At 45.0% G+C, this 23867-nt stretch overlaps 1 protein-coding gene across 1 annotated transcript in view; it reads right to left on the minus strand.

The window, feature by feature from the left end:
- The window catches only part of CACNA1S (calcium voltage-gated channel subunit alpha1 S), a 381085-nt gene extending 368292 nt beyond the window's left edge, over nucleotides 1-12793 (minus strand). Inside the window, exon 1 of the mRNA XM_069238889.1 lies at nucleotides 12277-12793. Within this exon, the coding sequence (XP_069094990.1) occupies nucleotides 12277-12437 (161 nt within the window). The 5' untranslated portion in view covers nucleotides 12438-12793. The remainder of the gene's footprint in view (nucleotides 1-12276) is intronic.
- Nucleotides 12794-23867: the final 11074 nt, after the last annotated feature.

A 23867-nucleotide genomic window follows, 5' to 3' on the forward strand; every position in this document is an offset into this window, starting at 1 on the left:
CACGCCAGGAACATCAGGAAAATCATAGGCAGCAAACTGGACAAAACCATGCAGGTCAACATCGTCACAGCATTCCGCATTCACACCTTCAGAGCACTACACAACACTGGCCCTGCCTACCTTAATAGCTGCAGCTCTTTTCACAAATCTTCCAGAGACATCTGCTCGGCCAGACTCATACTTCCACATATCCCACACATACAAAGAACCCGATTCAGAGGTCGGGCCTTCTTACATCTCTCCTAAAATGTGGAATGATCTCCAACTACAAATCAGAGTCCCCTTCTCTCTTCTGGAACTCTGCAAGAAACTGAAGACCTTGTTCTTTGGATCACACCCGCCACACCCTGTTCGGCCATAGGCGAGGCTAAACTCACACGTTGCCCAGCACCAGAATACCCCGCGTGTGACATACACAACATCGTTTTTCGTTACAATTGTGGGCCTACAAGTCCCAGGATGCAGAGTGCTACTGACAACAGAGCTACAGTCACAGGTCCACCTGATCACTTGAGACCATTTAGCAATCGAATCACCCTCCACATCCCACCCATGATGTGGAAGTGGAGCTCTGCAGTTAACGAGCTGCACTGCTTCAAGTGGCCCAAGGCCACATACCGTTACTAGCACTAGTAACACTGTATTGACTTATAGCTATAGCTGCTTCAGTTTTTGCTGCTGGGTTTCTCACCTGACATTGTGCTAAAATTAGGGCCTAGGCCACACTGATGATGAAAACGTATCAAATTTAAACTTTTTCTGTCGTGGTAGCTGAGGTTTTCCCTCAAATGTTAGATGGGTGGGGCTCTCTGCCCGAAAATCCACCTTTTCCAGTGATGGACCACGGCTTTGCACTGTTGCAGGAAAAAGAGTATGTTGTCAGTGCCCACATATCTGGCCCTCCTAACATGACGGGAATTTCTTCCCACGCCACACCACAGACACTGAACTACCTTAGACTCTATATAAGGTCCTAAATCTCTTTGCCCACTTTTCCAGACTTCAATAACACAAATCCTCGGAGGTAATCATTCCAACTTCAGTGGGTGTGAAGGGATTTTCCCTATCATTTTCAAGTTGCCCAATATCATGAGCAAGTTCGAGTTTTGGGGCATTTTTTGCATTCTGGTTGTTATATTTAAATACCATAGTAGGAGGAAAAACGTCAAGTACCAGAAGGCAAAGAAAATCATGTCTGAGTGAGAGGCATTACTCTTAACACGTGGAATTTGGGATTATGGAGATCTCTTTCAGTCTGTTTTTCTTTGCACGGTCCTTCAGGGATTTACATACACACCCTCCCTCCTTAATTCTTTTCTTTTGCCCGTGTTTCCATTTATTATATTTTAAACCTGAAAGTCATCTGTCTAGCGCGGCGTTCACCAGCCCCTTCGCCCCCACCAAGGAATTCTTCTCCCCCCACCAATGAATTTTCTATTTAAAATAGACGTTACGGTAAACCTCTTAAATTTCACTGACCCTGGACATTTCCCTGAGAGAGACAAAAATATACTGGTGAGGCCTAGCATCTCTCAGTCATCAGTACTGGGCTCAAGAGCAGCAGAACTCTGCTCACTTACTACCCGCTTGCTAATTTCTTCCTCTGTGTAGCCCAATCCTGTTCTTTTCTCTTGACTCATTGTATTTCTATTTACCTCCCTCTAAAAGGTTTTAGCTGGCTTTTTTTGGCTTTTCCAATATTTATTGCTCATGCTGAACAGCATTGGCAAAAACAAAAAAAGCTAAATGGCTTGCCCAGTGTGACGACATACACTTGCCGATGTGTCACCGTAGTTGCACACGTGTGTCATGGCACTGCAGTAGATATTTTCATGTTTTTTTGCTTTGAATTTACTGTTCTAAGATAGCAGATGCCTATCTTGGATTGCTTAATTTAAAAAAAAAAACAAAAGTGAATGAAAGCACATTAGAGAGAATGGAGCAACCCGGTAGCAAACTGCAGCTGAAGAGCCCCCCAAAGAAGAACAAGGGGGAAGCACCATAAACACGAAAGAAAACACATGCACTCCCAAGAAGTGCTGGCAGAAAAAGAAACACACACTGGCAAAGCCAAAAGGTCTGCCATTGGCTGTCAGACTTTTGGCAATTCTCGTTTTGTCATCGTTTTTGTAAAACTTTGTTTGTTGAAGAAGCTGCCAGGCCCTCATCAATCTAAAAATAAATGTAATATATATATATATATATATATATATATATATATATATATATATATATATATATATATATATATAACTAATGGAAAATTCTGGCTGAAAACACCTATAAGTAAGTATGTTGCATACACAATTTTAGTAAAATCAAAAGGTCTTGGCTAACAGACACAAAAAAGCTAATTAGTTTGACATTTGCTGTCAACCTCTTGCCAAGGAGAAAGAAGTCAAGAAAGACAGAAATCAATAGAGAAAGAATGAATGAAGGAAAAGAGGAAGGAAGCAAGGAAAGGAAGGAAGCGGGGAAAGAATGAAAAAAGAATGTAAAAGAAAGAATGAAAATAAAAATGTGAAAAAGAGGAGAAAGAAAGAAAAGATTGGTAAAAATGATAAAGCGCACTGATTAGCTTATGTTCAGATTTCATGTGAGCTGATGTGAAATAACAGCGTTTAGATAAAAAAAGAGGCCCTTCTAAAGGAATTCAACAGCATTAACAGGAGATGAGATCTGATCAAGCTGGAATGTACCCTTTGCTCGCATGAAAGGCATCCTGCTATCACATCTGGCTTTTAAAAAAAAGATAACACTAAAGTAATTATAAATTAAAAACAAAAACACTGGCACTGTAGGGAACTATCTAGTGTGTGGATGTGCACCTTGTGAACAAGCAAAATGCAGTCCCTCAAATGAAGTTAACCAGTGGCTCCAGTATGGTGACCCGTTGCTCCATGCTGTAGTGAGTGGAAGCAAACTTGAATGACACAACAACAGACTGATGGATGAAGAGAGGTGGCTGAAAGGCCCTTTAAGTGAGTACATTATATGCATCATTTTACTAAAATCAAGAGGTCTTGACTAACGACAGACATAAACAAGCATTTGCAATGCAACGGGTCTCGCGTTAGAGCTATTAACGCTGTAAACTCCTAACCGGGCATTCCTTGCCACAAACTAATAATGAAAAGTAAAACAGTTTAACATATGCGAGCCGATGGTCGACGCTAGCATGAAGGAGACACAGAAAAGGAAACAGAAGTTTGCTTGCAGTGAAATTTATGGGCAAAGGTGCAATTATCCATGTTACCGGCAAAAGTGCAATTATCCATGGAACAGGGTCGATATCATGCAAGGCGCTCAACTTCTGCCCAGCGAGATCGCACATCGCAGGAAATGAAAAAATAAAGTGGTCCAGAAACTAGCTGAAAACACAGAGCCTTGTATGTTTTCAGTAGTTTACCGGTGCGTTTGAGGAAGGCTAAACATCAGAAAAGGCATGACGTATGCATGCCTTTCACAAATGGAATCAATTTTTAAAAGGCAAGCCCATGAGCTAATGAAAGTGAACCTGGGCGTGGTCAGAACCCCACAGAGAGATTACAACATGGTCCAGAGCTCTTGCGTGAGCTCAGCCCTAAAAAGTAGTTCCCTCAATATAAGTAGTAAAATGGCACAACTCATCCACTCAGATAAACAGTAAAACAATTGAGGTCCAGGGGAGTAATACAACCAAGAAAAGGTAGTATAACCATTGAATGGGAAGCACCAAAATGAGGTAGATAGAAAGCAGTGCTTAATTTGTAAACAAAAAGGTGGCGGTGCCCAAAGCCCTCCTCTTAAACACGAGGTTGCTGCAATTTAATGTGCCAACACGGAATACTAAGGCAGCGTAATCCTGAAGCCATCTCGGCCTCTTTAATCCATTTACAGCCACTCCCGACCCCTTCAACTCACTCTTGCAGCTTTCTGTTTTCCCTCTTTGTGACGCTTTTTCGTTTTTCTCTTCCTCCATCTTTCCCATATGTGTCTTTTTGCTCGCAGTAAATGCTTGAGGCAGAAAATGAGTGCAGGCCCTCAAAAATAAGTGCCGGTGCTCTGCACCTGAAACAATAAGCACAAATTAAGCACTGACAGAAAGCTAACTAATTATGAATAATGGCTGACCCAAAGCCCACTCTATAAGTAGTGGTATTGTACAGAAAAAGCCTATCAAAAAATAAGAGCTAAAGCTGTCCGTAGGCAAGACCTAAAAAAACAATAGCATGATTGGGATACAAAGCTGTTTTTTTCAGTTGTTTGTGGATCTGGCAAAAACCTGGCATCCCCTCAAATATTTCCAAATTATGTTTTTTCACAATTAATGCCAGTGAATGCCTTTCTTCCTCAAACAAAAATCCTTATCATAATGTTTATCCTCGATTGCAAATATGCCTCTTTTGCAACTGAAATCGACTGGCACCACATTCAGCCTTCCCCCGGCTATCCTTTCTTTGTTTTGTTTATGGAGGGGAAACTTCACACTCATCCTTTTTTTCTTTCTCCTCTCCTAATTCATCTTCCTATACCAAAGTTGGATCCTCCTTCCCTCAACGTTTTTCCAGTCCTCTAACCTTGCCTATACTGCAGTACATCTGTCCCTACATATAACCTATAACCTACACGAGGGCCTAAACATCCACAGTGCATTGATAATGATCTAATACATGATGTCATTGACATAGATAACATAATTGAATACATCAGTGGTGACATCACATATCACCATTCCCAGCAACAATACCGGAAGCAGAAAAAACCTACGACGATGAGTAAGAGCCCTTGCCCAAGGCTAGGTACTACACTTAAAATGTTCTACCCAGCGCCAAAGAATGAACACAATTGTATCTAGCAGAAGGAGTGTTGAAGACGGTGCAGGAGTTTTCCCAGATCAAAGGGGATGCTTTGTGGTCTCAGAGGACGGGTGCACTGAGGGCAGAGCATGGCCCTGCAACGGAGCTTACTAAGCAAGATTGAAGGCCATGTAAGGGGGGAGAAGGGATGTTGATTACTTGGTCTAAGTCCATGCCCCTGCCTAAAGGCAGGCCCTGCACCCAAAAGCCTTAGCCATGGCACAGGGCAAGGCCTTGTGGGCCATTGTGGTGGGGACTCTAAGCACTTGGCCTCGCCATTTGTCAGGCCCGATATTCGGAAATTGCTGGTCATGGCCAAAATAGGCTCTTGGCTAAGCAGCCACTCCTACTTGGCATGAGCACCCAGATTTTTCTTGGAATAGTCTAATGTAGGGTTCATAAGACTCGACAGACCAGTGTCATTGAGAAGCCTCGGTGATGTAATTAGTGAAACCAACAGGGATGGCACTGATGAAGCAAGTGGTGAAGTCATCTGTGATTGTGTGTGTGTGGTCATGAGAGGTGTACTGGGGGCATTTGGGTCCCATTTCTATCAATAACTAATAAATGTAAGGGCTTCCTCAGTTTTTGGATTGTACAATATATTCCTTTCAAATTGATGTTTTTCAGGGGAATAAATATTTATTTGATGCCGATTACAATAAATGTGACCCTATCAACATACCTGAAATAATAATAGAAACAGACATGCAACTGGTCGTGTATTATCAGAGTGCAAAAGTCAAGCTGAATAGTATTGTCTATGGCATAGCTGAAGAGAACACTGCTCACTGCAAGACAGGGGTATACGACCAGCCCTTTCAAAGCAAGTCCTACCTAATGAGATGTTATCTCACAGCACTGATTCAAACCCCTGGGCGCTGGTGCTCCTTTAGTACTGTGCTTTACAGCTATTAAATATTGAAAAAAATAGTATGGCATAAACCATATATGTATATCCTCCAAGAGTACTATTTTATTTATTCATATTGTTGAGTGGCGGGATGTATGGCCCCCTTCCCTAAGCCGCTAGTTCCTGAGCCACGTACATTATATATACATAGCTTGCCACAAGTGCACAGGACTTTACATGTCCAAGTTGTTGAGCTGTAAGGAACAACAGTTCGATGGTAACAGAAGGAGTAAAGCCTGCAGTGTTGGTCTCCGGTCTGAACAACCCACGTGTTCCCCACCAACCCTGACTCAATGAATACAGCCTGCAGAAAAGACAAACAATGCTTGGCCCAGTGTGCTCTAGTACCACCACACGTGCTGCAGCAGTGTTTACACACTCAGCAATGACATCAATGTGCTAGCATGTCGTCATCATTGCATGCGATCTTGTCCTAGTTGGGGGGTGGTGAGACATCCCATTCGATGCATGTATCTTTAAGGAGCAAAAGACCACATGCTAAACGCCCTTATGCTAGTCTTAGACTCTGTGACAATACAGTTGTCGTCAGAACCAGGTAGAGTAGGGTGGTATCATTAGGTACCTTTTTAGGGAAGCTTCCAAGCCATAATTTAAAGCAGAGACATGGCTTCCAGAGCGAGTAGGTCCCAGTTGGTCATCATATAGTCACAAAACCTACAATGAAACAAGTGATCTTTAGGCTGCAACATAAGACAGGCATACGAGTGTTCAAACCACAAAGTTGCCTGACTCTCAATTGGAGCTCCTCTATTCTACAGAGAGTGGGGTTATTCCATGTGAGTCACCTGATAACACCAGATTCAACAGTGGTTATAAACAGTGGGTGTCCTTCTAGGAGGGAGGGTCTATGTTGGCAAAATATGACAGTTCTAGTGCTCTTGGTACCTCTGCGCCCCACTTCATGAACTCTGTAGGCAGTGTCCAGAATAAAACCAAACCTATGTAGTGTCATCTTAAGGATTTTTAGGGACCTGTCCGAGACGTATTTTAAGCCCCCATGTTGGTAACAACTTTCAAAAATGGTTTCACACACAATTGAAATATGTCCCTCTGAGGATCTCAAAAGTCCTTAACATGACACTGGGCAAACAGGGAACAGAGTTAAAGGCAGGCAGAGAGAAGAGAGGTTCCGGTATAGAAATAGACAGTGGTAAACTAGGGAGAGATCTAGAAATAATCAGAGGTAAGCTAGAGAGATAAAGATTATTTTCTCGGGAGCTCCTTGGAAGATGGGGGCCCAGGGCAATTGCTCACTTGTTCCATGCCTTAAAATGTCTCTGAACGTATAACTGATAAAACATATGGACAAGGGAAGTATGGTTGAGAAAATCCAAATCACCCAAAGTAAAATTTACATTGACTCTTATTTTCAGCACCATTATTCCTTAACCAAAACAAAGTGGAAGAAAATCAGTGTTCCAGACCACAGATCAGTGGCACAGAGTTTTACAGACGAATGGAGGAAACTGGACAAATTTAGTCCACACATATGAATCAAATTAATTAATATAATCCAAAAAATAATAGAGCATTGAAGAAGTATATAGATCACCACAGAAGTCAGTATGTATATTATCAAAATATTGTTTTTTACTAACTACAAATACTCATTTCAATGTATAAAACAATAATAACATTTGACATAAATTCAAAACCACCGAAAAATTTAGAAGACTTAAACCCAACATTCCACATTACTTGATCTGTTTTACACACAAAAAACACATAATAAGGAACAGGTTGGCGACTGTCCAAGGTATTTGGTAGTGAGACCATTTTCGTGACCTCAAATAATGTGTTTGTTTGAGTTAATAGGGACATTTTATAGCAATTATTAAAACTGAAAAATCAGACCAAGCCCCTGTAAACGTTCAGGCTTGTCATCAACTGTTGCTGTCCTGGCTCAGGTCGAAACAAATAATCCCAGTGTTTAACATGAGCCGGTGGTTGCAGGTGGGGGCCACCAGCACTCACTTTTGGGGACCTTATTGTTTCTCATCTGACGAACCACAGCAAGAGAGAGAGAAAAGCATACAAAATGAAAATAAGGAGGAAGAAAAAGATGGGAAATCTGTGACAAAGGGAGAAAGCAGGGATGAAAAAGAAACTGCGAGAGTAAGAAAAAGGGGCAGGGAGTACCTAGTGATGGATAAGAGGAATACGTGGAATCAGAACTAGGAGGCCTGGATTTCAGCACTCTGGGATTGATAGGACTGGGTGCAAGCTTCTGACCAAAGCTTTGAGCCCTGACACTTATCCTTTTACAAATGAGGTTGTACAGACTGTTCTGGAGCCAATGAACATAAGCAATAGTAGAAACTGAAAAAGCAATCCATTGGTAATACTAATCTAAAATAGCTTGTATGGCAATGATATACTAACTATTGATTTCCATATGAACGACTGCAATACTACAATACACCCTCATAATCACATTAAACAAGGGTGTCTCTAGAGGGGAGTTAATGGGCCCCGTGCTGAACTAAATATGTCCTAGCTTCGTGCCCCACATCCTCCCTTTTTGGGCACCACCACAGTAGCTGTTGAAACACAGAAAACAAGCATTGCCACAGCCAATAGGTCTGGCATTGACTAACAGCCTTTCATCAATTCTTGTTTTGTCGTGGTTTTGGGAGGGGAAGGGAAGGTTGATTCAGAGTTCACGAAAGCTGCTAGTACGTGTCAAAAAGAAGGAGTCAGATAAACAAAGGCCACTTCAAAGGAAATTTATAACTGCATTGATAAGAGACAGGAACTCACGAAGCTTGAATGTCCCTGTACTCTCATCTAGTAGAAATCATCCTGCTATCACTTCAGGCACTACCAGCAAAGGCAATACTAAAGCAATGATAACATAAAAACAAAAACAACCAAAATCAAAGTGTGTTCATTCAAGTAGAAACATCTCAGCAAAAAACAGACTGACGGCATTGGGGGGGAAACTCACAGAGATTCAAAAGAGTGGGTGTAATGTTCAGTGCAACAGTCACAGCAGTGCTCCGGTTTTCTTACATGAGTTACAGACCATTATGTGGTGCCATGCAGGTGAGAATGAAGTAGTTGGAAGCATGTCTCCCCTTCAATTATAAAGGCAGTTGTTGATTCTGTTCCTCTGCCATGCCAGACCAAGCACATTTTGCCAAGGACTGTATTGCAAATTAGACACTCAGACCTTCCATAGAGCTTACTTTGGCATCCAAGCTCTTTTAATACTCATGGGTCTTTTATAGCAAAATGTTTTAATAGGATGCCACATAAAAGTCCATGACTGAAAATAGTCTCAGTAATGATCTGGAGGGTGACTGCCACCATATTGGTGATTGTTAACTTACTGAACCATTTTAGAGTATGTAGGTATTTGTGATTCATGCAATGTATATTCAACCACCTTGACAAGAATCCCATGCTGGCCTACGCGACTAAAAGTAGTTCAGCCAGTCATGTTTCCATTTATCTACTTGAAGGTTTGTCTATCCTCATCACAAAGTCTAGTCTGCAAGCACCCTAAAAACACAGAGCTGGATCAGCCACGGCATCTGTCATGGTAGGTCCTGAGATTATTGGGTTCTTGAAGAAAATTAATTGAATAGATAAAGGGATGGGTCATAATGGTGCGGAAGAAGGGTCTTCTGCAGGACCCAGGCTTGTATGGATCATAAAAACTGTATTTGGTTCATAACTGGAAACAGATGATGTATAAAGTTTGTAATATGTTATTCCACCTGGTGACAAGATGTTTTTATCTCCGTGGATATGTTTTTATGTTTTTCTTTTGGTGGGTGTGCTGTGCTCCGAGAAAGAATGGACATTTAATTAACTTAAAGAGAAAGCAAGCAGCACTACACTTTCAACTATCTCACCTGAAGGAAACAACTGGCTCTAAGGACGCATTTGCCCCACCGCACTGTGAGTGGGTTCACAGGGTTGTCTTACGAACGGCAAAGGTAGCTCAAAGGAGACAAACAACAGAATATTTATGGTGTTATCACACATAAAGTTCCCTTTTAAACTATCATTACTGAATTGGAAATCTTCATCTGAAGTGCCAAATAGTAAGTGGACAACCATTCGAGTTCACAGTGCTAAGGATTTATTCGCCTGTTTGTAATACATTATTTGGCCAGGATGTTTATCCTCATCTTTTACTTGTCAAGACACATTTAATTTGAACTCTCAGAACCAAAGCCAATTTCGCTGCATATTGGTAAATTTGCTCCGTAAACTTTACCCTTTTGTGGTTTTATTGTTACTGATAATCTACACAGAAACTATATAGACCTTAGAACGAGAAATGTTCTCTTCAATATGACAATATAGAGAAATCTGGATTTTGACAGTGCCGCCCTATTATGGGTTCATTATTGATTCATGGGTTTCTGTGGTGGCCAGTTCATGGAGGTGGGCACTAGTTGTTGATGTTCATATGACAGAATTAGGAGATGTGAACTAGATAATAAAGCCATCTTAGTAAATTGGTCAAGCATAATAATATTGTGAAGGCAAGTCTATACAGGTAAGTATAAATCAACATTTCTTCACTCCACATCGTCAAGGTGCATATTTGTAGAGTTAAGAACAGTACATCTTTATTCCCCTTAAATATTGACTTTCACAATATTGTGGCACTTGATTGATTATGACATTCTTGCAGGGTGATATTTGAAATACAATATTCCTGGAGAAACCCATAACTTCAAAGCTTGGTTACTTACGATTCGCGCAAGTAACCCCTACTGACAAGATTCTACAATATCTATTCATAGATAGCAATTACTCAGGCTCAGAAAAGAGTGAGGGCTTCCGCCAGCTGTAATCAGAACACCGGATCACTCTGCAAACTTTTGGCCAGAGCGTTAGCTCACATCATTACTTAACTCAAAATGGTCCTCACACTTCCAGAGGAATCCAGTGATCAGAAATTCATCCTCCTCCATCTGACACATTCATATCAATCTTATGACTGAAAGTTCACTTCCAATAAAGTAACTGGTTCATCAAAAGTAGGGACTGGGTCTTCACTTTTTCTCTTACCAACCCTTCGGATCAGGTCATGATAACGAACTACGAGACACTGTTTCAATTGTGGCTATGGTCCGGTGTCTCTGACAGACAAAGCGTGAATCCACCAAACACTGTCTAGGTGAGGAAGACAGTCAAACATCCACCACTGCAGTAAAGGTTGGTTCACTGCTATGCTCTCAAATGCCTGACAAACGTTTAAACCATTCCCGTCCAAAACCTTCTGATGGCTTGCACCCATGGACGATTCACCCATCGCAACTACATGTTCACTTTGGCCACATCATCTGGCAGCCTTCCCATCGCGCATCTTCGATTACTAGGGAACATCTCAATTCAATTCTGAGCCCCCACTGATTCTTAGTCTGGGAGATAGCTATCAATACTGCAACAGGTGCAGTGGCACCCAGGCCAGAGATGTGAAGGGCCCACATCAGATATTGGGACTTGATTTCATCTTAACTGACCCCCAACACACACAACTGTCAACAGCAAGACCTCCTCTGTCTTAAGCGGTTGGATTGCTAATAGACCGGCAGCTCAAGACCACACGGTTTTCTTAGGCTACAACTTGCATTGGCCTTTCCCGTAAAACTCAATTTACTACCGCCAGTCCTGTAAGTTTTTAACCTCAATCCTTGAGCTTTAGTGGGTAGCTCATCCAAAGACTGGGCTTGGAGACTGAAATAAGGCCCATGTTGTGTCCCGGAGCAATGCTCCTAATGACGGACTAATGGAATTCACTACTCTTCCCTCACACACTTCCAAATATATGTATGTCTAGGGACAATGTCAAATATCAATGTGCATATTCAGGAACACTGCTCAGAGCCACACGTCCCACTGAACTCGTCTCTCATAGGCCATAGTGCAGATGTTGTTTTACTTAATGCGTTGATAAATCTATATATGTACATGGTATTTCTGTAGCGTGGACGCAGCCGTAAGACAGCAGAGAACAGTACATGATCAAAGACAGGTCAACAATTAATAGAGGTGGGAGCTGGGTTTTGGGCGGTCAGTGCTATTAGTACAATATATGCGAAGCTGATTACAGAGGTTCAGAGAACTGTGTGGCGAGCGTTTAAAAAAATAAGCACACGAACATTAAAATAGTAATATTAATAAGAGCACAAATTGGGGGTCGGCAACTGCTCCCCCTCCCAAAAAAATAAAATATTTTAGAAGGTAACGAGGAAAAATACTTCAGTTTTAGCTCGAAAGTAGAGATTATAATAGTGTCAGTCGCGCCCTGTAGACATAAATAGGCTCCCGGCTCCAAGTGCACTGGGCCCAACTAGACAAGTTTGCTTACAAAGATGCTGGCGCAATCTTACCTCCTTCGCTACCTCTCAGCTTTTTTCTTTCCACAATTGCCCTCAATAAAACCATCAGTATTACCATTTCCAGGTTTTTTTTTCTCCCCACGAGACGTCGGTCAACTTTATACAACTATTTTGTTTGCGTCGAACCAGAAAAGGATACTTCCATTCGACGATGCTGATGCAGGCCTTCCGCAGGGGGTTCTTGAGGTCCAGGCAGAAGAGCGACCGGGGCGGGCGGGGGGAGGCCGGCGTCAGGGCCTTTTTGGCTTTTTCCTTCTGTTTCCTCTGAAGCGACCCGTCATCTATGGGGCTCAACTCCATGCTGGCGTTGGTTGCGCTCCTTGCCTCCTCCGGCTGGTGGTTACGGCCCCTCACTTCCACTTGTTGCCCCCTTAATTTTCTTCTTCCCTGGACGGAGACCCCCCTTCCCCGGTTTATCCGGGGCTTATACTGGTGCCCCCCCGGCTTCTCTCCCTGTCGAGTCCGGTCCTCCGCGATGGCAAGGAAGAGGGTGGGGGCCAAATGAGTAGAGAAAATAGGACATACACAGAGACGGAGCAGAGGGTTTAAATTTAGAAGCGGCAGCGCTCCCGCTGCCCTGTCAGAGTTCCTGAGACAGCAAAAGAGCTGGAGGCAGCAGCTGTTGTGGCCCAACTTACTCTGAGGCCAAGAACGGCAGGACGGGTGCCGGGTTACACTTACTGGAGCTCTAAAGAATTCAACTACACCTTCTGCAGGACGGGCCGGGTCCTCATGGCATTTTGTGAGGTGATTGCATGACGCCCTATCGCTGGGACCACTTCCTCCAGTCCGTGTCTACTTTTTTATCGTCACCTAGGACTTTAGACCAGCTTCTTGAACAGAGACTACATCTCCCAGAATGCATTCGTTTGTAATAGAAAGGGCAGGAATGGAACCACTGCCTCACTTACTGGTGGTGATGCTACCGTTCAAAATAGCTAGCACTGTCTTCTCTGTCTTGTATAATATAAATAAAGCCTGCATACACTGATTCAATTGATGCACTAGACACTAGGTAAAGGCATTCAAAGTGCGCTTGGTTAAGAAGTCAAGTGTCACACATTGATGTGCAAAGGTGGTCTGACTGGTTTGTTTTTGCTTTTGTTTGTTTTTTGTTTACTTCACCAACGTAGGGCAACATTTCTCTTTGTCACATTCGCACATATTTTTGCTTCGGAGGACTAACACAATGGTATTCTTTACCCGGGCAATGGTATTGTGAATAGAAAAGCTCTAAGAATGCAAAATTTCAAAGAACAAATGTAATACTCTAGACATTGGGGGGTAGTAATAAAGAGAAACAATGCACACGTTCTCTGGATCAGGTGGGTTCCATGAGAATTAAAGTTATTTCGCTATGTAAATCGAACTTTCGGAATGTAGAAAATAACTTTTCCTGGGCAAAGTGAAACTTTGCAACCTTCTCCGTGGGCATAAGTTGTGTCTCGGACAAGAATAAACTTCACAGCCTCTAATATGGGCTATTTTAATTTGTGCGTTTGGTTGTCAGAGAAACAATCCAGTCTCCCACAGCAGTTGACTTTATCCTGGCTTGTACGCTACCGAAGTGTCTGTAACCCTTCGTTTCCAAACAGGAAGAGGTCGAAATACAAGTCCCAGAATGCAAAGTGACAAGAATTTAAAAGACGGGAGTGGCTGAGCGCAACCACTTGACAAACAACTTCAGTTCGGAATTTGCATATATTTGGAGTGTTTGCTTCTGCAATGTCTACCTTTGCTTGCTAGCAGATACCTAAGTGCATCACTACCCAAAATCGGGAACGCACCTAATAAAAGAACACCACCGGGAAGGGAGCAGAAAAGAGTTCAGGGCACTCTGTCAAGAGAATTCCCCAAGTGTTTTTGTAGAAGAGCAGGTGGGCGGAAGGGGGAATGACATGTGCAGGACCAGGGTAGGGCGAGGACAGATAGGAGCAGCCAAAGTGTTATCAGTTTTACTTTTAAAAGAGCATAAAGGAAAGTGCAGCTCGCGCGGTATAACTCAATATTCGAAAATGCAGAACCAGGGAAGCGAGGCGAACTTAACAAAGCAAATCGGGGTACCCTTTGTATTACTAAAATATAACAGGTGTCACATGGGCAGCAAGAATGCAGACACACGCAGAGTAAATAAGACACTCCCACAACGCAGGCCGACTGTCAACCGCAAACATAAACATGAGAAAAAGTACCACAAGCTTCGTGTTTGCAAATGGACCCCATTGGACAACTGCCTCAGTGGATTGTGGAGCAGGTTATTCCTGTTTCAGCATGACAAGTGTCAATGTGTAACGAGGCATGGATAAGAAAACAAGGGGCACAGCAGTGCTTAATTTGAGCTGGTGGTTTGTGGTGCGGGGTACAAGCACTTATTTTTGAGGGCCGGCTGTTCGTTTTCTGTATCAGGCATTTACTGCGAGCAAAAGACACATATGGGAAAGGCGGGTTAAGAGAAAAATGAAAAAGTATCACAAAGGGAGAAAGCTGAAAGAGTGAAATTAAGGGGCAGGGAGTGTATGTAAATGGATTAAAGAGGCCCAAAAGGGTTTTAGGATTGTGCTGCCTTATATTCAGTGCTTGCACATTTAAGTGCAGCTGCTGCTGTTTTAAATGAGGGAGTTGGGCACCTGCACGTTTTTATTTACAAACTAAGCACTGTAGCAGAGGCATGAAGGTGAAGAGGGGTGTTAGTGTTATTTTTAGTTCAAATAATATTTGCATTGTAAAACACATTTGGAATTGAAAAAATAATGCTGTGATGCACAGAAATGTGCACTGACGCTTTGTGTTGACATGCTGTTCCTGAAGAGCCTTGGCGGAAATTGTTTCACTACAAATTCAGTTGCTGCCCGCACAGTGTAGGTATATTCATTTATAAGGCTGGTATTGTTATGTAACCAGATTTGTGCTACACGCCCAGTGACATTAGATCACAGGAGATTCTTCAATCTTCCTTTTGGGGGATGGAGTTAGTGCTAGGATGGTGGTATTGTATGACGTTTTGTAATGCTGTATTATGATTTGATGATGTGTTGATATGTTTGCTCACCCTGTTGCTTTCTACGGTGAATTTCGTTATAAAAGGATATGTTTTGAGGGGTGAACAGAGAACATCCTCTCGTTTTCTAGAGATGTTGTTTGCTTTTCTAGTGATTTGCTGCTTATTCTTTGTTTAGACTTTTCCAAATCTTAATCGAGCTCATACTGTATCTACTTTAAATGAATCCTGAACTTCGTTCTTATGCCTGAATTGTTATACATGTCAATTGACTTTGATATATTTCTTCCTTTTCGATATTACTCTAAAATTGTAATAAACCTTAATGGTTTCTAAATTACTGATCTTGAGACTCCTTGAGTTATTTTTATCGATTGCTATTTAAAATGCTGTTTTGAATCTTCTCATTTGAGAAACATTTCCTCTTCTGTTCTTGATGACACCATCACCCCGAACCTGCATTATGACTGATTATCAAAAATAGCACCAAGAGGGACATGTACAAGAAGGCACAATGAATATGAACTTCTAGACTATTAGGGATGGAGGACAAGAGAAGGGGATGACACATGCAGGGGTTTGATAGAGGGGCAGGCAGACACACAGCACAAGGCAGCTAAGGACTGGCTTGGAAGAGCAAGGCCTCCACCTTCCACAGGATCCTGGCAGAGTAATCAGGAGAATCATAAGCCTCTCTCTAGCTCTCTCTCTCTCTCTTCTTTTTCTCTACCTCTCTGTGCCTGTGTATATCTCTGACTTTCTCGACCTGCCCACACCTCACCAGTCTTCAACACTGTATTTCCCTCTTTCACTTCCTCATCTGCCTCTTGCTCTATCATCTCTATCTCCATACCCTACTCTCCCCTCATTACCGCCCTAACTACTTCCCTGTACCTTCACTAATTTACTTTTCACTCCTTCTGTCTACTGTGCACCTCACCTGCTAAATCTCCCTTCTCTTTCTACCTCATCGTTCTCTGTTATCTTTCTCTACCTCTCTATCTTGTATCTCAAGTTCCTACCCTTCCAGTCACTAAATCGATACCCTTCTCTTTGCCTCATTTCTCTGTATACCTGTCTCACAGGCTGTCTCTTTGTCAACTCTCTTTACCACCCTATTTTTCTCTTTCTCTGCCACACCTAACTTTCTTTCTCATGTCTAGCTGCTTAGTTCAGCTCATCTCTTCTCTCATGCCTCTCTTGACTTGTCCCTCTCTGTCTCACAGGTATGTGCCTATCCCATCTCCTTATTTCTACTTTCTCTACCTCACCTCTCTCTACCTTAGCTTTTTAGATACATGTCCCTCTATCTCACCTCTCTACCACAATCTCTACCTAGCTCCATGTGTCTTCCTCTCTACCCGTCTCTCTGTGTCAACTCTCTCTATTGTGCTGCTCTTTCTGCAACTCACTGATCCATTTCCATCTCTCATACCTGTATCTCTCCACCATAGACTTCACTACCCTTACACCCTCCTCTCAGTTTACCTCTCTCTTTATCCATCTCTCTGTCTACGACACCCCTTCTCTACCTCTGTATCAATCATACCTCTTTTTCTCTATCTCACACTTTTTTCTTTTCGTCACTTCTTTTCTCACTATATCTTTCCTCTTTCTCCCTTTCAACTTTCTCTCTATGCCTTTGTCTCTGACTCACTACTCTTTCCGTGATCTGCCTTCTGTACTTTTCTCATTTTGGTCCCCTCCGTATTTCACTACTCTCTCTCTAACTTGCATCTCTTTATACTTGTTTCCCTATCACACCTCCCTGTTTACCTCTACCTCTCTCTAACTCACAACTCTTTCTGCCTTGCCCTTTGTATACCTTGCCCTTAGTAGTAAACCATCCCTCTCCCTCTCACTACATTTCTTGTTTGCTATCTCCCGCTTTTTCTACATATATCTGTGCCTCTTTTTCTCTACCTATATCTTCCTCTTTCTAGCTCTCGGTACCTTTCTTTTCTGGCTACCTCACAATTCTTTATTTACCTCATCTCCCTACATCATCTATCTACCTCATCACTGTTTCTGTCTCCCTCTACTTTATCTCTCGTGCAATACCAGCCTCTTTACTTCTCTGCCCTTACATGGCCTTCCTCCTTCAAGCAGAGCTGGAGGTGACTGACCTTAGGGTAGGTCGCTCCCCTGACTCCGCAGCGCCACCAGCGCCTGCCTGCCTCCTTTTGTGCGATTCTGTGTGATTCCAACTGCTGCTCCCTTTTTTTCCTTGTTCCCCGAGTGCGTGCCCGGTTGTTGTTGTGAGTGCTGCTCCCCTTTTTTTCCTTGTTTCCCGAGTGCATCCCCCCCAGAGTGCCCGGTTGTTGTTGTGAGTGTTGCTCCCTTTTTTTCCTTGTTTCCCGAGTGCGTCCCCCCCAGAGTGCCCGGTTGTTGTTGTGAGTGCTGCTCCCTTTTATTCCTTGTTTCCCGAGTGCATCCCCCCCAGAGTGCCCGGTTGTTGTTGTGCCCCACTTTTAGTGCCCGGTCCCCCTTTTGCTTCGTTTCTCTCGCTTTTCGTCTTTTTCCCGCTTTTTTGCCCTCGCTGCTTTTCCCGCCGTATTTTTTCCCCCGCCTACCCTCCCGCCGCCCGCCTCCCAGCTGACCCCTCCCCCCCCGGCTACCCCATATATGGCGGCCGCTGCGAGACCGCGCAGAGGACGCGCGCAAGGCATGCCTGTCTGCGCCCGTCCGCGCCTGGACCGTGCCCAGCGCCACGACCCCTGGCCCCCGCGACCCCCACCTCCCACGCCTGACCTACGACACCGCCGCCCTGACCAAATTCAACCCCGGCAGAGTGCCGGGCTGCTGCCGCACCGCCCGAGACTCACCCACGGTCCTTTTACCTGCCGCAACTGCCGATTCACCTGCCTACGGACCCCCAACGCACCCAACAAGAACAACACCCCCGGACACAACCTCGAATGCATCCTGATCAACACGGGATCCGTCCACAGACACGCCATCGAACTGTGGAACCTCATCGACTCAACAGCCCCGGACATCGCCTTCCTCACTGAGACCTGGATGAACCCCTCCTCGGCACCCGACATCGCCATAGCCATCCCTGACGGATACAAAATCATCACAACCAACACCGACCACACACTCTCCGACGCTGAACACCTCCACTTCCAAATCCACAGCGACCCCAAAACCACCCTCAGAGGAACCCTCATCTACAGACCCCCCAGACCACCCACCAAATTCAGCGAAGACATCGCAGACTTCGTCAGCCCACACGCCCTTCCCTCCGCTGACTACATCCTCCTGGGAGACCTCAACTTCCACCTGGAGAACTACAACGACAACAACACCACCACCCTACTGGACAACCTCTCCAACCTCGGACTCAAACAACTGGTCAACACCCCCACCCACTACGCCAGACACACGCTCGACCCCATCTTCTCCTCCAGCAAACACATCTCCTTCAACCACACCACCAAACTCTCCTGGACGGACCACAGCTGCGTCCACTTCAGCTACAGGAAAACCACAACCCACCACCACGCTCAACAACCACCGAGAAGACAATGGAACCGAATCACCGCCGACCAACTCACATCAGCTCTCTCCCAGAACCCGCCCACCAGCACCCCAGACCCCAACGAAGCAGCCAACGACCTCACGAGCTGGATCTCCGACTGCGCTAACATCCTGGCTCCCCTGAGGACCCGAGCGAATGGAGCCAACCACAAAAGAAGCTCCTAGTTTAACTCCACCCTCAAGGACTCCAAAAAACAATGCCGCACCTTCGAGAAAACCTGGCGCCTCGACCAGACCGACAAGAACATGTCAGCCCTCAAAAACGCCACCCGGAAACACCGCCAACTCCTCCACGCCGCAAGAAAATCATCCTTCAAAGATAGACTTGACAACAACTCCCACAACAGCAAAGAACCTTTCGGCTTCGTCAGAGTACTCTCCAACCCCGACGCCGAAAACAACGCCATCACCCCCTCACAAGACCTCTGCGACTCCCTCGCAGCCTTCTTCCACCACAAAATCACCGACATCTACAACAGCTTCACCACAACAAACGCGAACCCACCACCAGAACCCACCCCCCACAGCACCACCATCCACGCCTGGAACCCGATCACCACCGAGGAAACCACCCGCACGATGAACTCCATCCACTCAGGATCACCCGCCAACCCATGCCCCCACCACATCTTCAACAAAGCCGACAACATCATCGCCCACCATCTCCGAGACTTCATCAACACATCCTTCACCACCGCCACCTTCCCCGAGAGCTGGAAACACGCCGAACTCAACGCCCTCCTCAAGAAGCCGACAGCAGACCCCACAGACCTCAAGAACTTCCGACCCATCTCCCTCCTCCCGTTCCCAGCAAAGGTTATTGAGAAAACCGTCAACACTCAACTGACAACCTTCCTCGAAACCAACGAATCACTCGACCCCTCGCAGTTCGGTTTCAGGGCCAACCACAGCACCGAGACCGCCCTCATCGCAGCCACGGACGACATCAGATCCCTGACTGACAAGGGAGAGACCGTGGCCCTCATACTCCTTGACCTCTCCGCAGCCTTCGACACAGTATGCCACCGCACCCTGATACAGCGCCTCAACAACGCCGGCATCCGAGGCAAGGCCTTGGACTGGGTCATCTTGTTCCTCGCCGGAAGAACTCAGAGAGTCCGCCTCCCCCCCTTCAGATCAACAGCTACCGAGGTCATCTGCGGTGTCCCACAAGGATCCTCCCTCAGCCCTACCCTCTTCAACATCTACATGACGCCCCTGGCAAACATCGCACGCAAACACGGACTCAACCTCATCTCCTACGCAGACGACACTCAACTCATCCTCTCCCTCACCGATGACCCCTCCTCTGCTAGAACCAGACTACACGAAGGAATGAAAGAAGTAGCAGACTGGATGACGGACAGCCGGCTTAAACTCAACACCGACAAGACAGAAGTCCTCATCCTAGGCCCTACTCCCACCGCATGGGACGACTCCTGGTGGCCCCCCACCCTAGGCAGCACTCCCCAACCCACCGACCACGCCCGCAACCTGGGCTTCATCCTGGACTCCTCCCTCTCCATGACCAGACAAGTCAACGCGGTCACATCGGCATGCTTCAACACCCTTCGCATGCTCCGCAAGATCTTCCGCTGGATCCCCACCAACACAAGGAAGACCGTCACCCACGCCCTCGTCACCAGCCGCCTGGACTACGGCAACACCCTCTACGCCAGCACCATGATCAAACTACAGAAGAAACTCCAACGTATCCAGAACGCCGCCGCACGCCTCATCCTGGACGTCCCGAGCCACCACCACATCTCCGGACACCTGAAAAAGCTTCACTGGCTCCCAGTCAGCAAGAGGATCACGTTCAGACTCCTCACCCACGCACACAAAGCCCTTCACAACCAAGGACCCAAACTCATCAACCACCGCGTCTCCTTCTACGTACCCTCCCGCACCCTGCGATCGACCGGACAAGCCCTGGCAGCCGTCCCCCGCATCCGCAAAGCCACCGCCAGAGGCAAATATTTTTCTTACCTCGCAGCGAAGACCTGGAACTCTCTCCCCAGCCATCTCCGCTCAACACAGGACCACCTCTCCTTCAGAAGGCAGCTCAAGACCTGGCTGTACGAGCAATAACCCCCTCCCCCCAGCGCCTTGAGACCCTTTTCGGGTGAGTAGCGCGCTTTATAAATGCCAATGATTGATTGATTGACTGTCTAGGCAGAGAAGAGTACAGATAGACATAGGAGAGAAGGAACAAAGCTGGGGAAGATAATAAACAAGGAAATTAAAAAAATCTACCCGGTAGAATGGTGAAAATCCTTGGAGTAGCACTTTGATTTTATTACAAGACAGGAGGCTCGTATTATGCTTTTCTTTTCCTACTTTATTAAACAGCAGCCAAGAACTACAAATCCCAGAATCCCAGGGAAAAGAATTACAAAAATGCATCACAATTGGGCTAACCAATCATGCAACGAGCGCCATAATAACAGTCTTGACTGAGAGCACCAAGCCCTCTGTTCTTGCTACTCGCAGTCAAGATAAGTACCCTGCTCGCCAATTATATATTTCTATTTGTTAGTTTATTAAGGTTATTTATGTGTTTATTACGTTTAAATATATCTTATGTGTATCTTTGCATGTTTAATATCGCGCTCTGTGAATCCTTTTCATGCGCGCTCGCGCGTCCTCATTTGGGCTGTTTCGCGTGTTAGGCCAGTTTTAGAATGTTCTATCAACGTTCTTGGAGCGGCGCCTGAGGTATTCTTACCTTGTTTCGTCTACTCGTTCGAGTGACACGCTTTGCTTCTTTTAAGCGTGTTTATCCTCCGTCTATCGTACGGTTAGGGTTCCCCTTACATTTTACTTCCTGGTGGGGCCTTTCCACGCCCACTACACACCCCTGGCCAGCCCCTCCAATGCAGACACTCCCCCTCTCTCCCAGCCTAGATTTTAACCCCTTTGACACCGGTTTCCTCACGTTTAACAGGCTTAATGCCTGTTAATTCACATTTCACATTCTTTTTTCCCCCTTTTTTTTCCTCCCATTATGTCAGAGGATGACCAGACCCAATCCATAAAGGATAATTTGAAATCCTTTATCAAGGATTCAGTCCAACACGCTGTTTCAGTGTCTATGTTGGACATTTAAAGAAATTTAGAAGCCTCCATTTCTAAGATGTTTCACGCACCTAAGGCTAATCCTCCTTTGAGAGGTAGGAAACGTGTGTCTCATTCACATGAGCTTTCAAAAGGCGTTTCTTCCAAGTTTGGGCCTCCAACCCGAGAGACGAATTCTTCGGGGCTCGCTTCCTCCCCTCTTAATATTCTACATTTACGGGACACGGACAGTGATGGGGACGATGTCTTACAAGACACGCAAAATGATGACTTCTATGATGGGCCTACGGAGAAAAGGCGTAACATTTTTCCTCATGATAATTCCCCTCACTTAGTACCTGAGGATCTAGTTGATCCTGATGGTGACCCCATGTTTGACCCTACTTCCATCCATGATCCCAATTCCTCAGAGTGGTTTCCCTTCGACCATGTTTCGGATTACGTTTCCTTCTATCTCCGGCATCCTCTTGACAAGTCATCCAGAAACAAGTTAAAGTCTGAATGTCCCAGGCCCCCACTTCCTTTTAAAGTCACAGACACCCCCGCCATTGACCCTAATATGTTACTCTTCTTTACCAAATTTGGAAAGGACCCCAAAAAAGGAGTTGACCGTGCCTGGTCAAACTGTCAGGACAGACTTCTAGACCTGGTGGGACCCCTCACCAGGATCTTTGACCTAGCTGAGGAAGCAAAAATAGAAGGTTCAGAAGTGGATCCGGACATGCTTTCCAACTGGGCTCAATGGGCGATTTGTATGCTGGGTAATGCCAACGCCTACATTTTGCAAGAACGTCGCAAAAGCCTTCTCCTTAGTATTGATCCTAAGCTCAGCTCTCTAGCTTCCAAGGAGGAAGGTCTTAATGCCGATGGTCTTCTTTTTGGAGACTCTTTTATAAAGGAGATGAGTAAATACGTCTCTACCTTCAACTCCTTAGATAAAGCCCATTCCTGTATGAAAATAATATTTTCCAATCAGGTTTTTGGAAGGGCCGGTAAAGAAAGGAGTTGTTTTGCCAACCGCTTCTCAGCAAGAGGACAGTCCCTCAACAGAGACTCCTATTCCCAAACCAATCAGCTCGACGTCTACCAGGGGTACAAACCCCAGTTCTATACCCGCAGGTTCCGCGGAGGCCGCAACAGGGGTTACAGATCTAAAGGAGAACAACTTGCAGGTAAGAACTTTCAGTTCTGGCCTTCCTCCAGTAGGAGGCAGACTAGCTTTGTGTTTAAATGCTTGGTTGTCAATAACTTCTGATCCTTGGATCATTCAGACCGTTCAAGGTTATTGCATAGATCTTTACCAAACTCCTCGTCAGCCTTTTCTTCCTCGTCCTCTCCTTTTTTCTTGCGATCAGTCTCGCCTCATAAAGGACGAGATACAAGCTTTACTATCAAAGCAGGCTATTGAGGAAGTGGTTTTCGACCCTTCCGGGTTTCTCAGCAATATCTTTTTGGTTCAAAAGAAGAACAAAAAACATCGTCCTGTCATAAACCTAAAAGAGTTCAATAATTTCGTAGTTTATCATCATTTCAAGATGGAAACTATTCTCTATCTCAGGGATCTCCTCCTTCACAACGACTGCTTGGTTTGAATAGATCTTCAGGACGCCTATCTTTCAGTACCTGTCCATCCCTCTTTCAGGAAATGTTTTCAATTCCAGTGGGAAAATACTTTCTTTCAATTCAAAACTCTTCCCTTCGGTCTTTCCTCCGCCCCTTGGTGTTTCACCAAGATCCTCAAACCTGTGGTAGCCTTCCTCAGGGCTCAAGGGATAAGACTTATTGTCTATCTCAATGACTTCCTTATTATGGCTCAGGACAAGTCTTCCCTCGTGACTCAACTAAATCTTTGGCAGGACCTTCTTTCTTGACTGGGCTTCCTTATAAAGCTCCAAAAGTCCGCTTTAATTCCTTCACAAACTCTCGAGTTCCTGGGGTTCCTGGTCAACACTACTGAGTCGATTCTCAAGCTTCCTCAACACAAAGTCTCCTTGATCAAGAAAGAGATTCGACATGCCTTGTCTCTCCCTTGTTCTTCCCTCAGAGCTCTTGCTCGTCTCGTAGGCCTCATTTCTTCTTCCATTCAGGCTATTTTTCCAGGCCCCCTTCAT

This window comes from Pleurodeles waltl, chromosome 6 (assembly GCF_031143425.1).
Source record: "Pleurodeles waltl isolate 20211129_DDA chromosome 6, aPleWal1.hap1.20221129, whole genome shotgun sequence".
Classification (NCBI taxonomy): Eukaryota; Metazoa; Chordata; class Amphibia; order Caudata; family Salamandridae; genus Pleurodeles; species Pleurodeles waltl.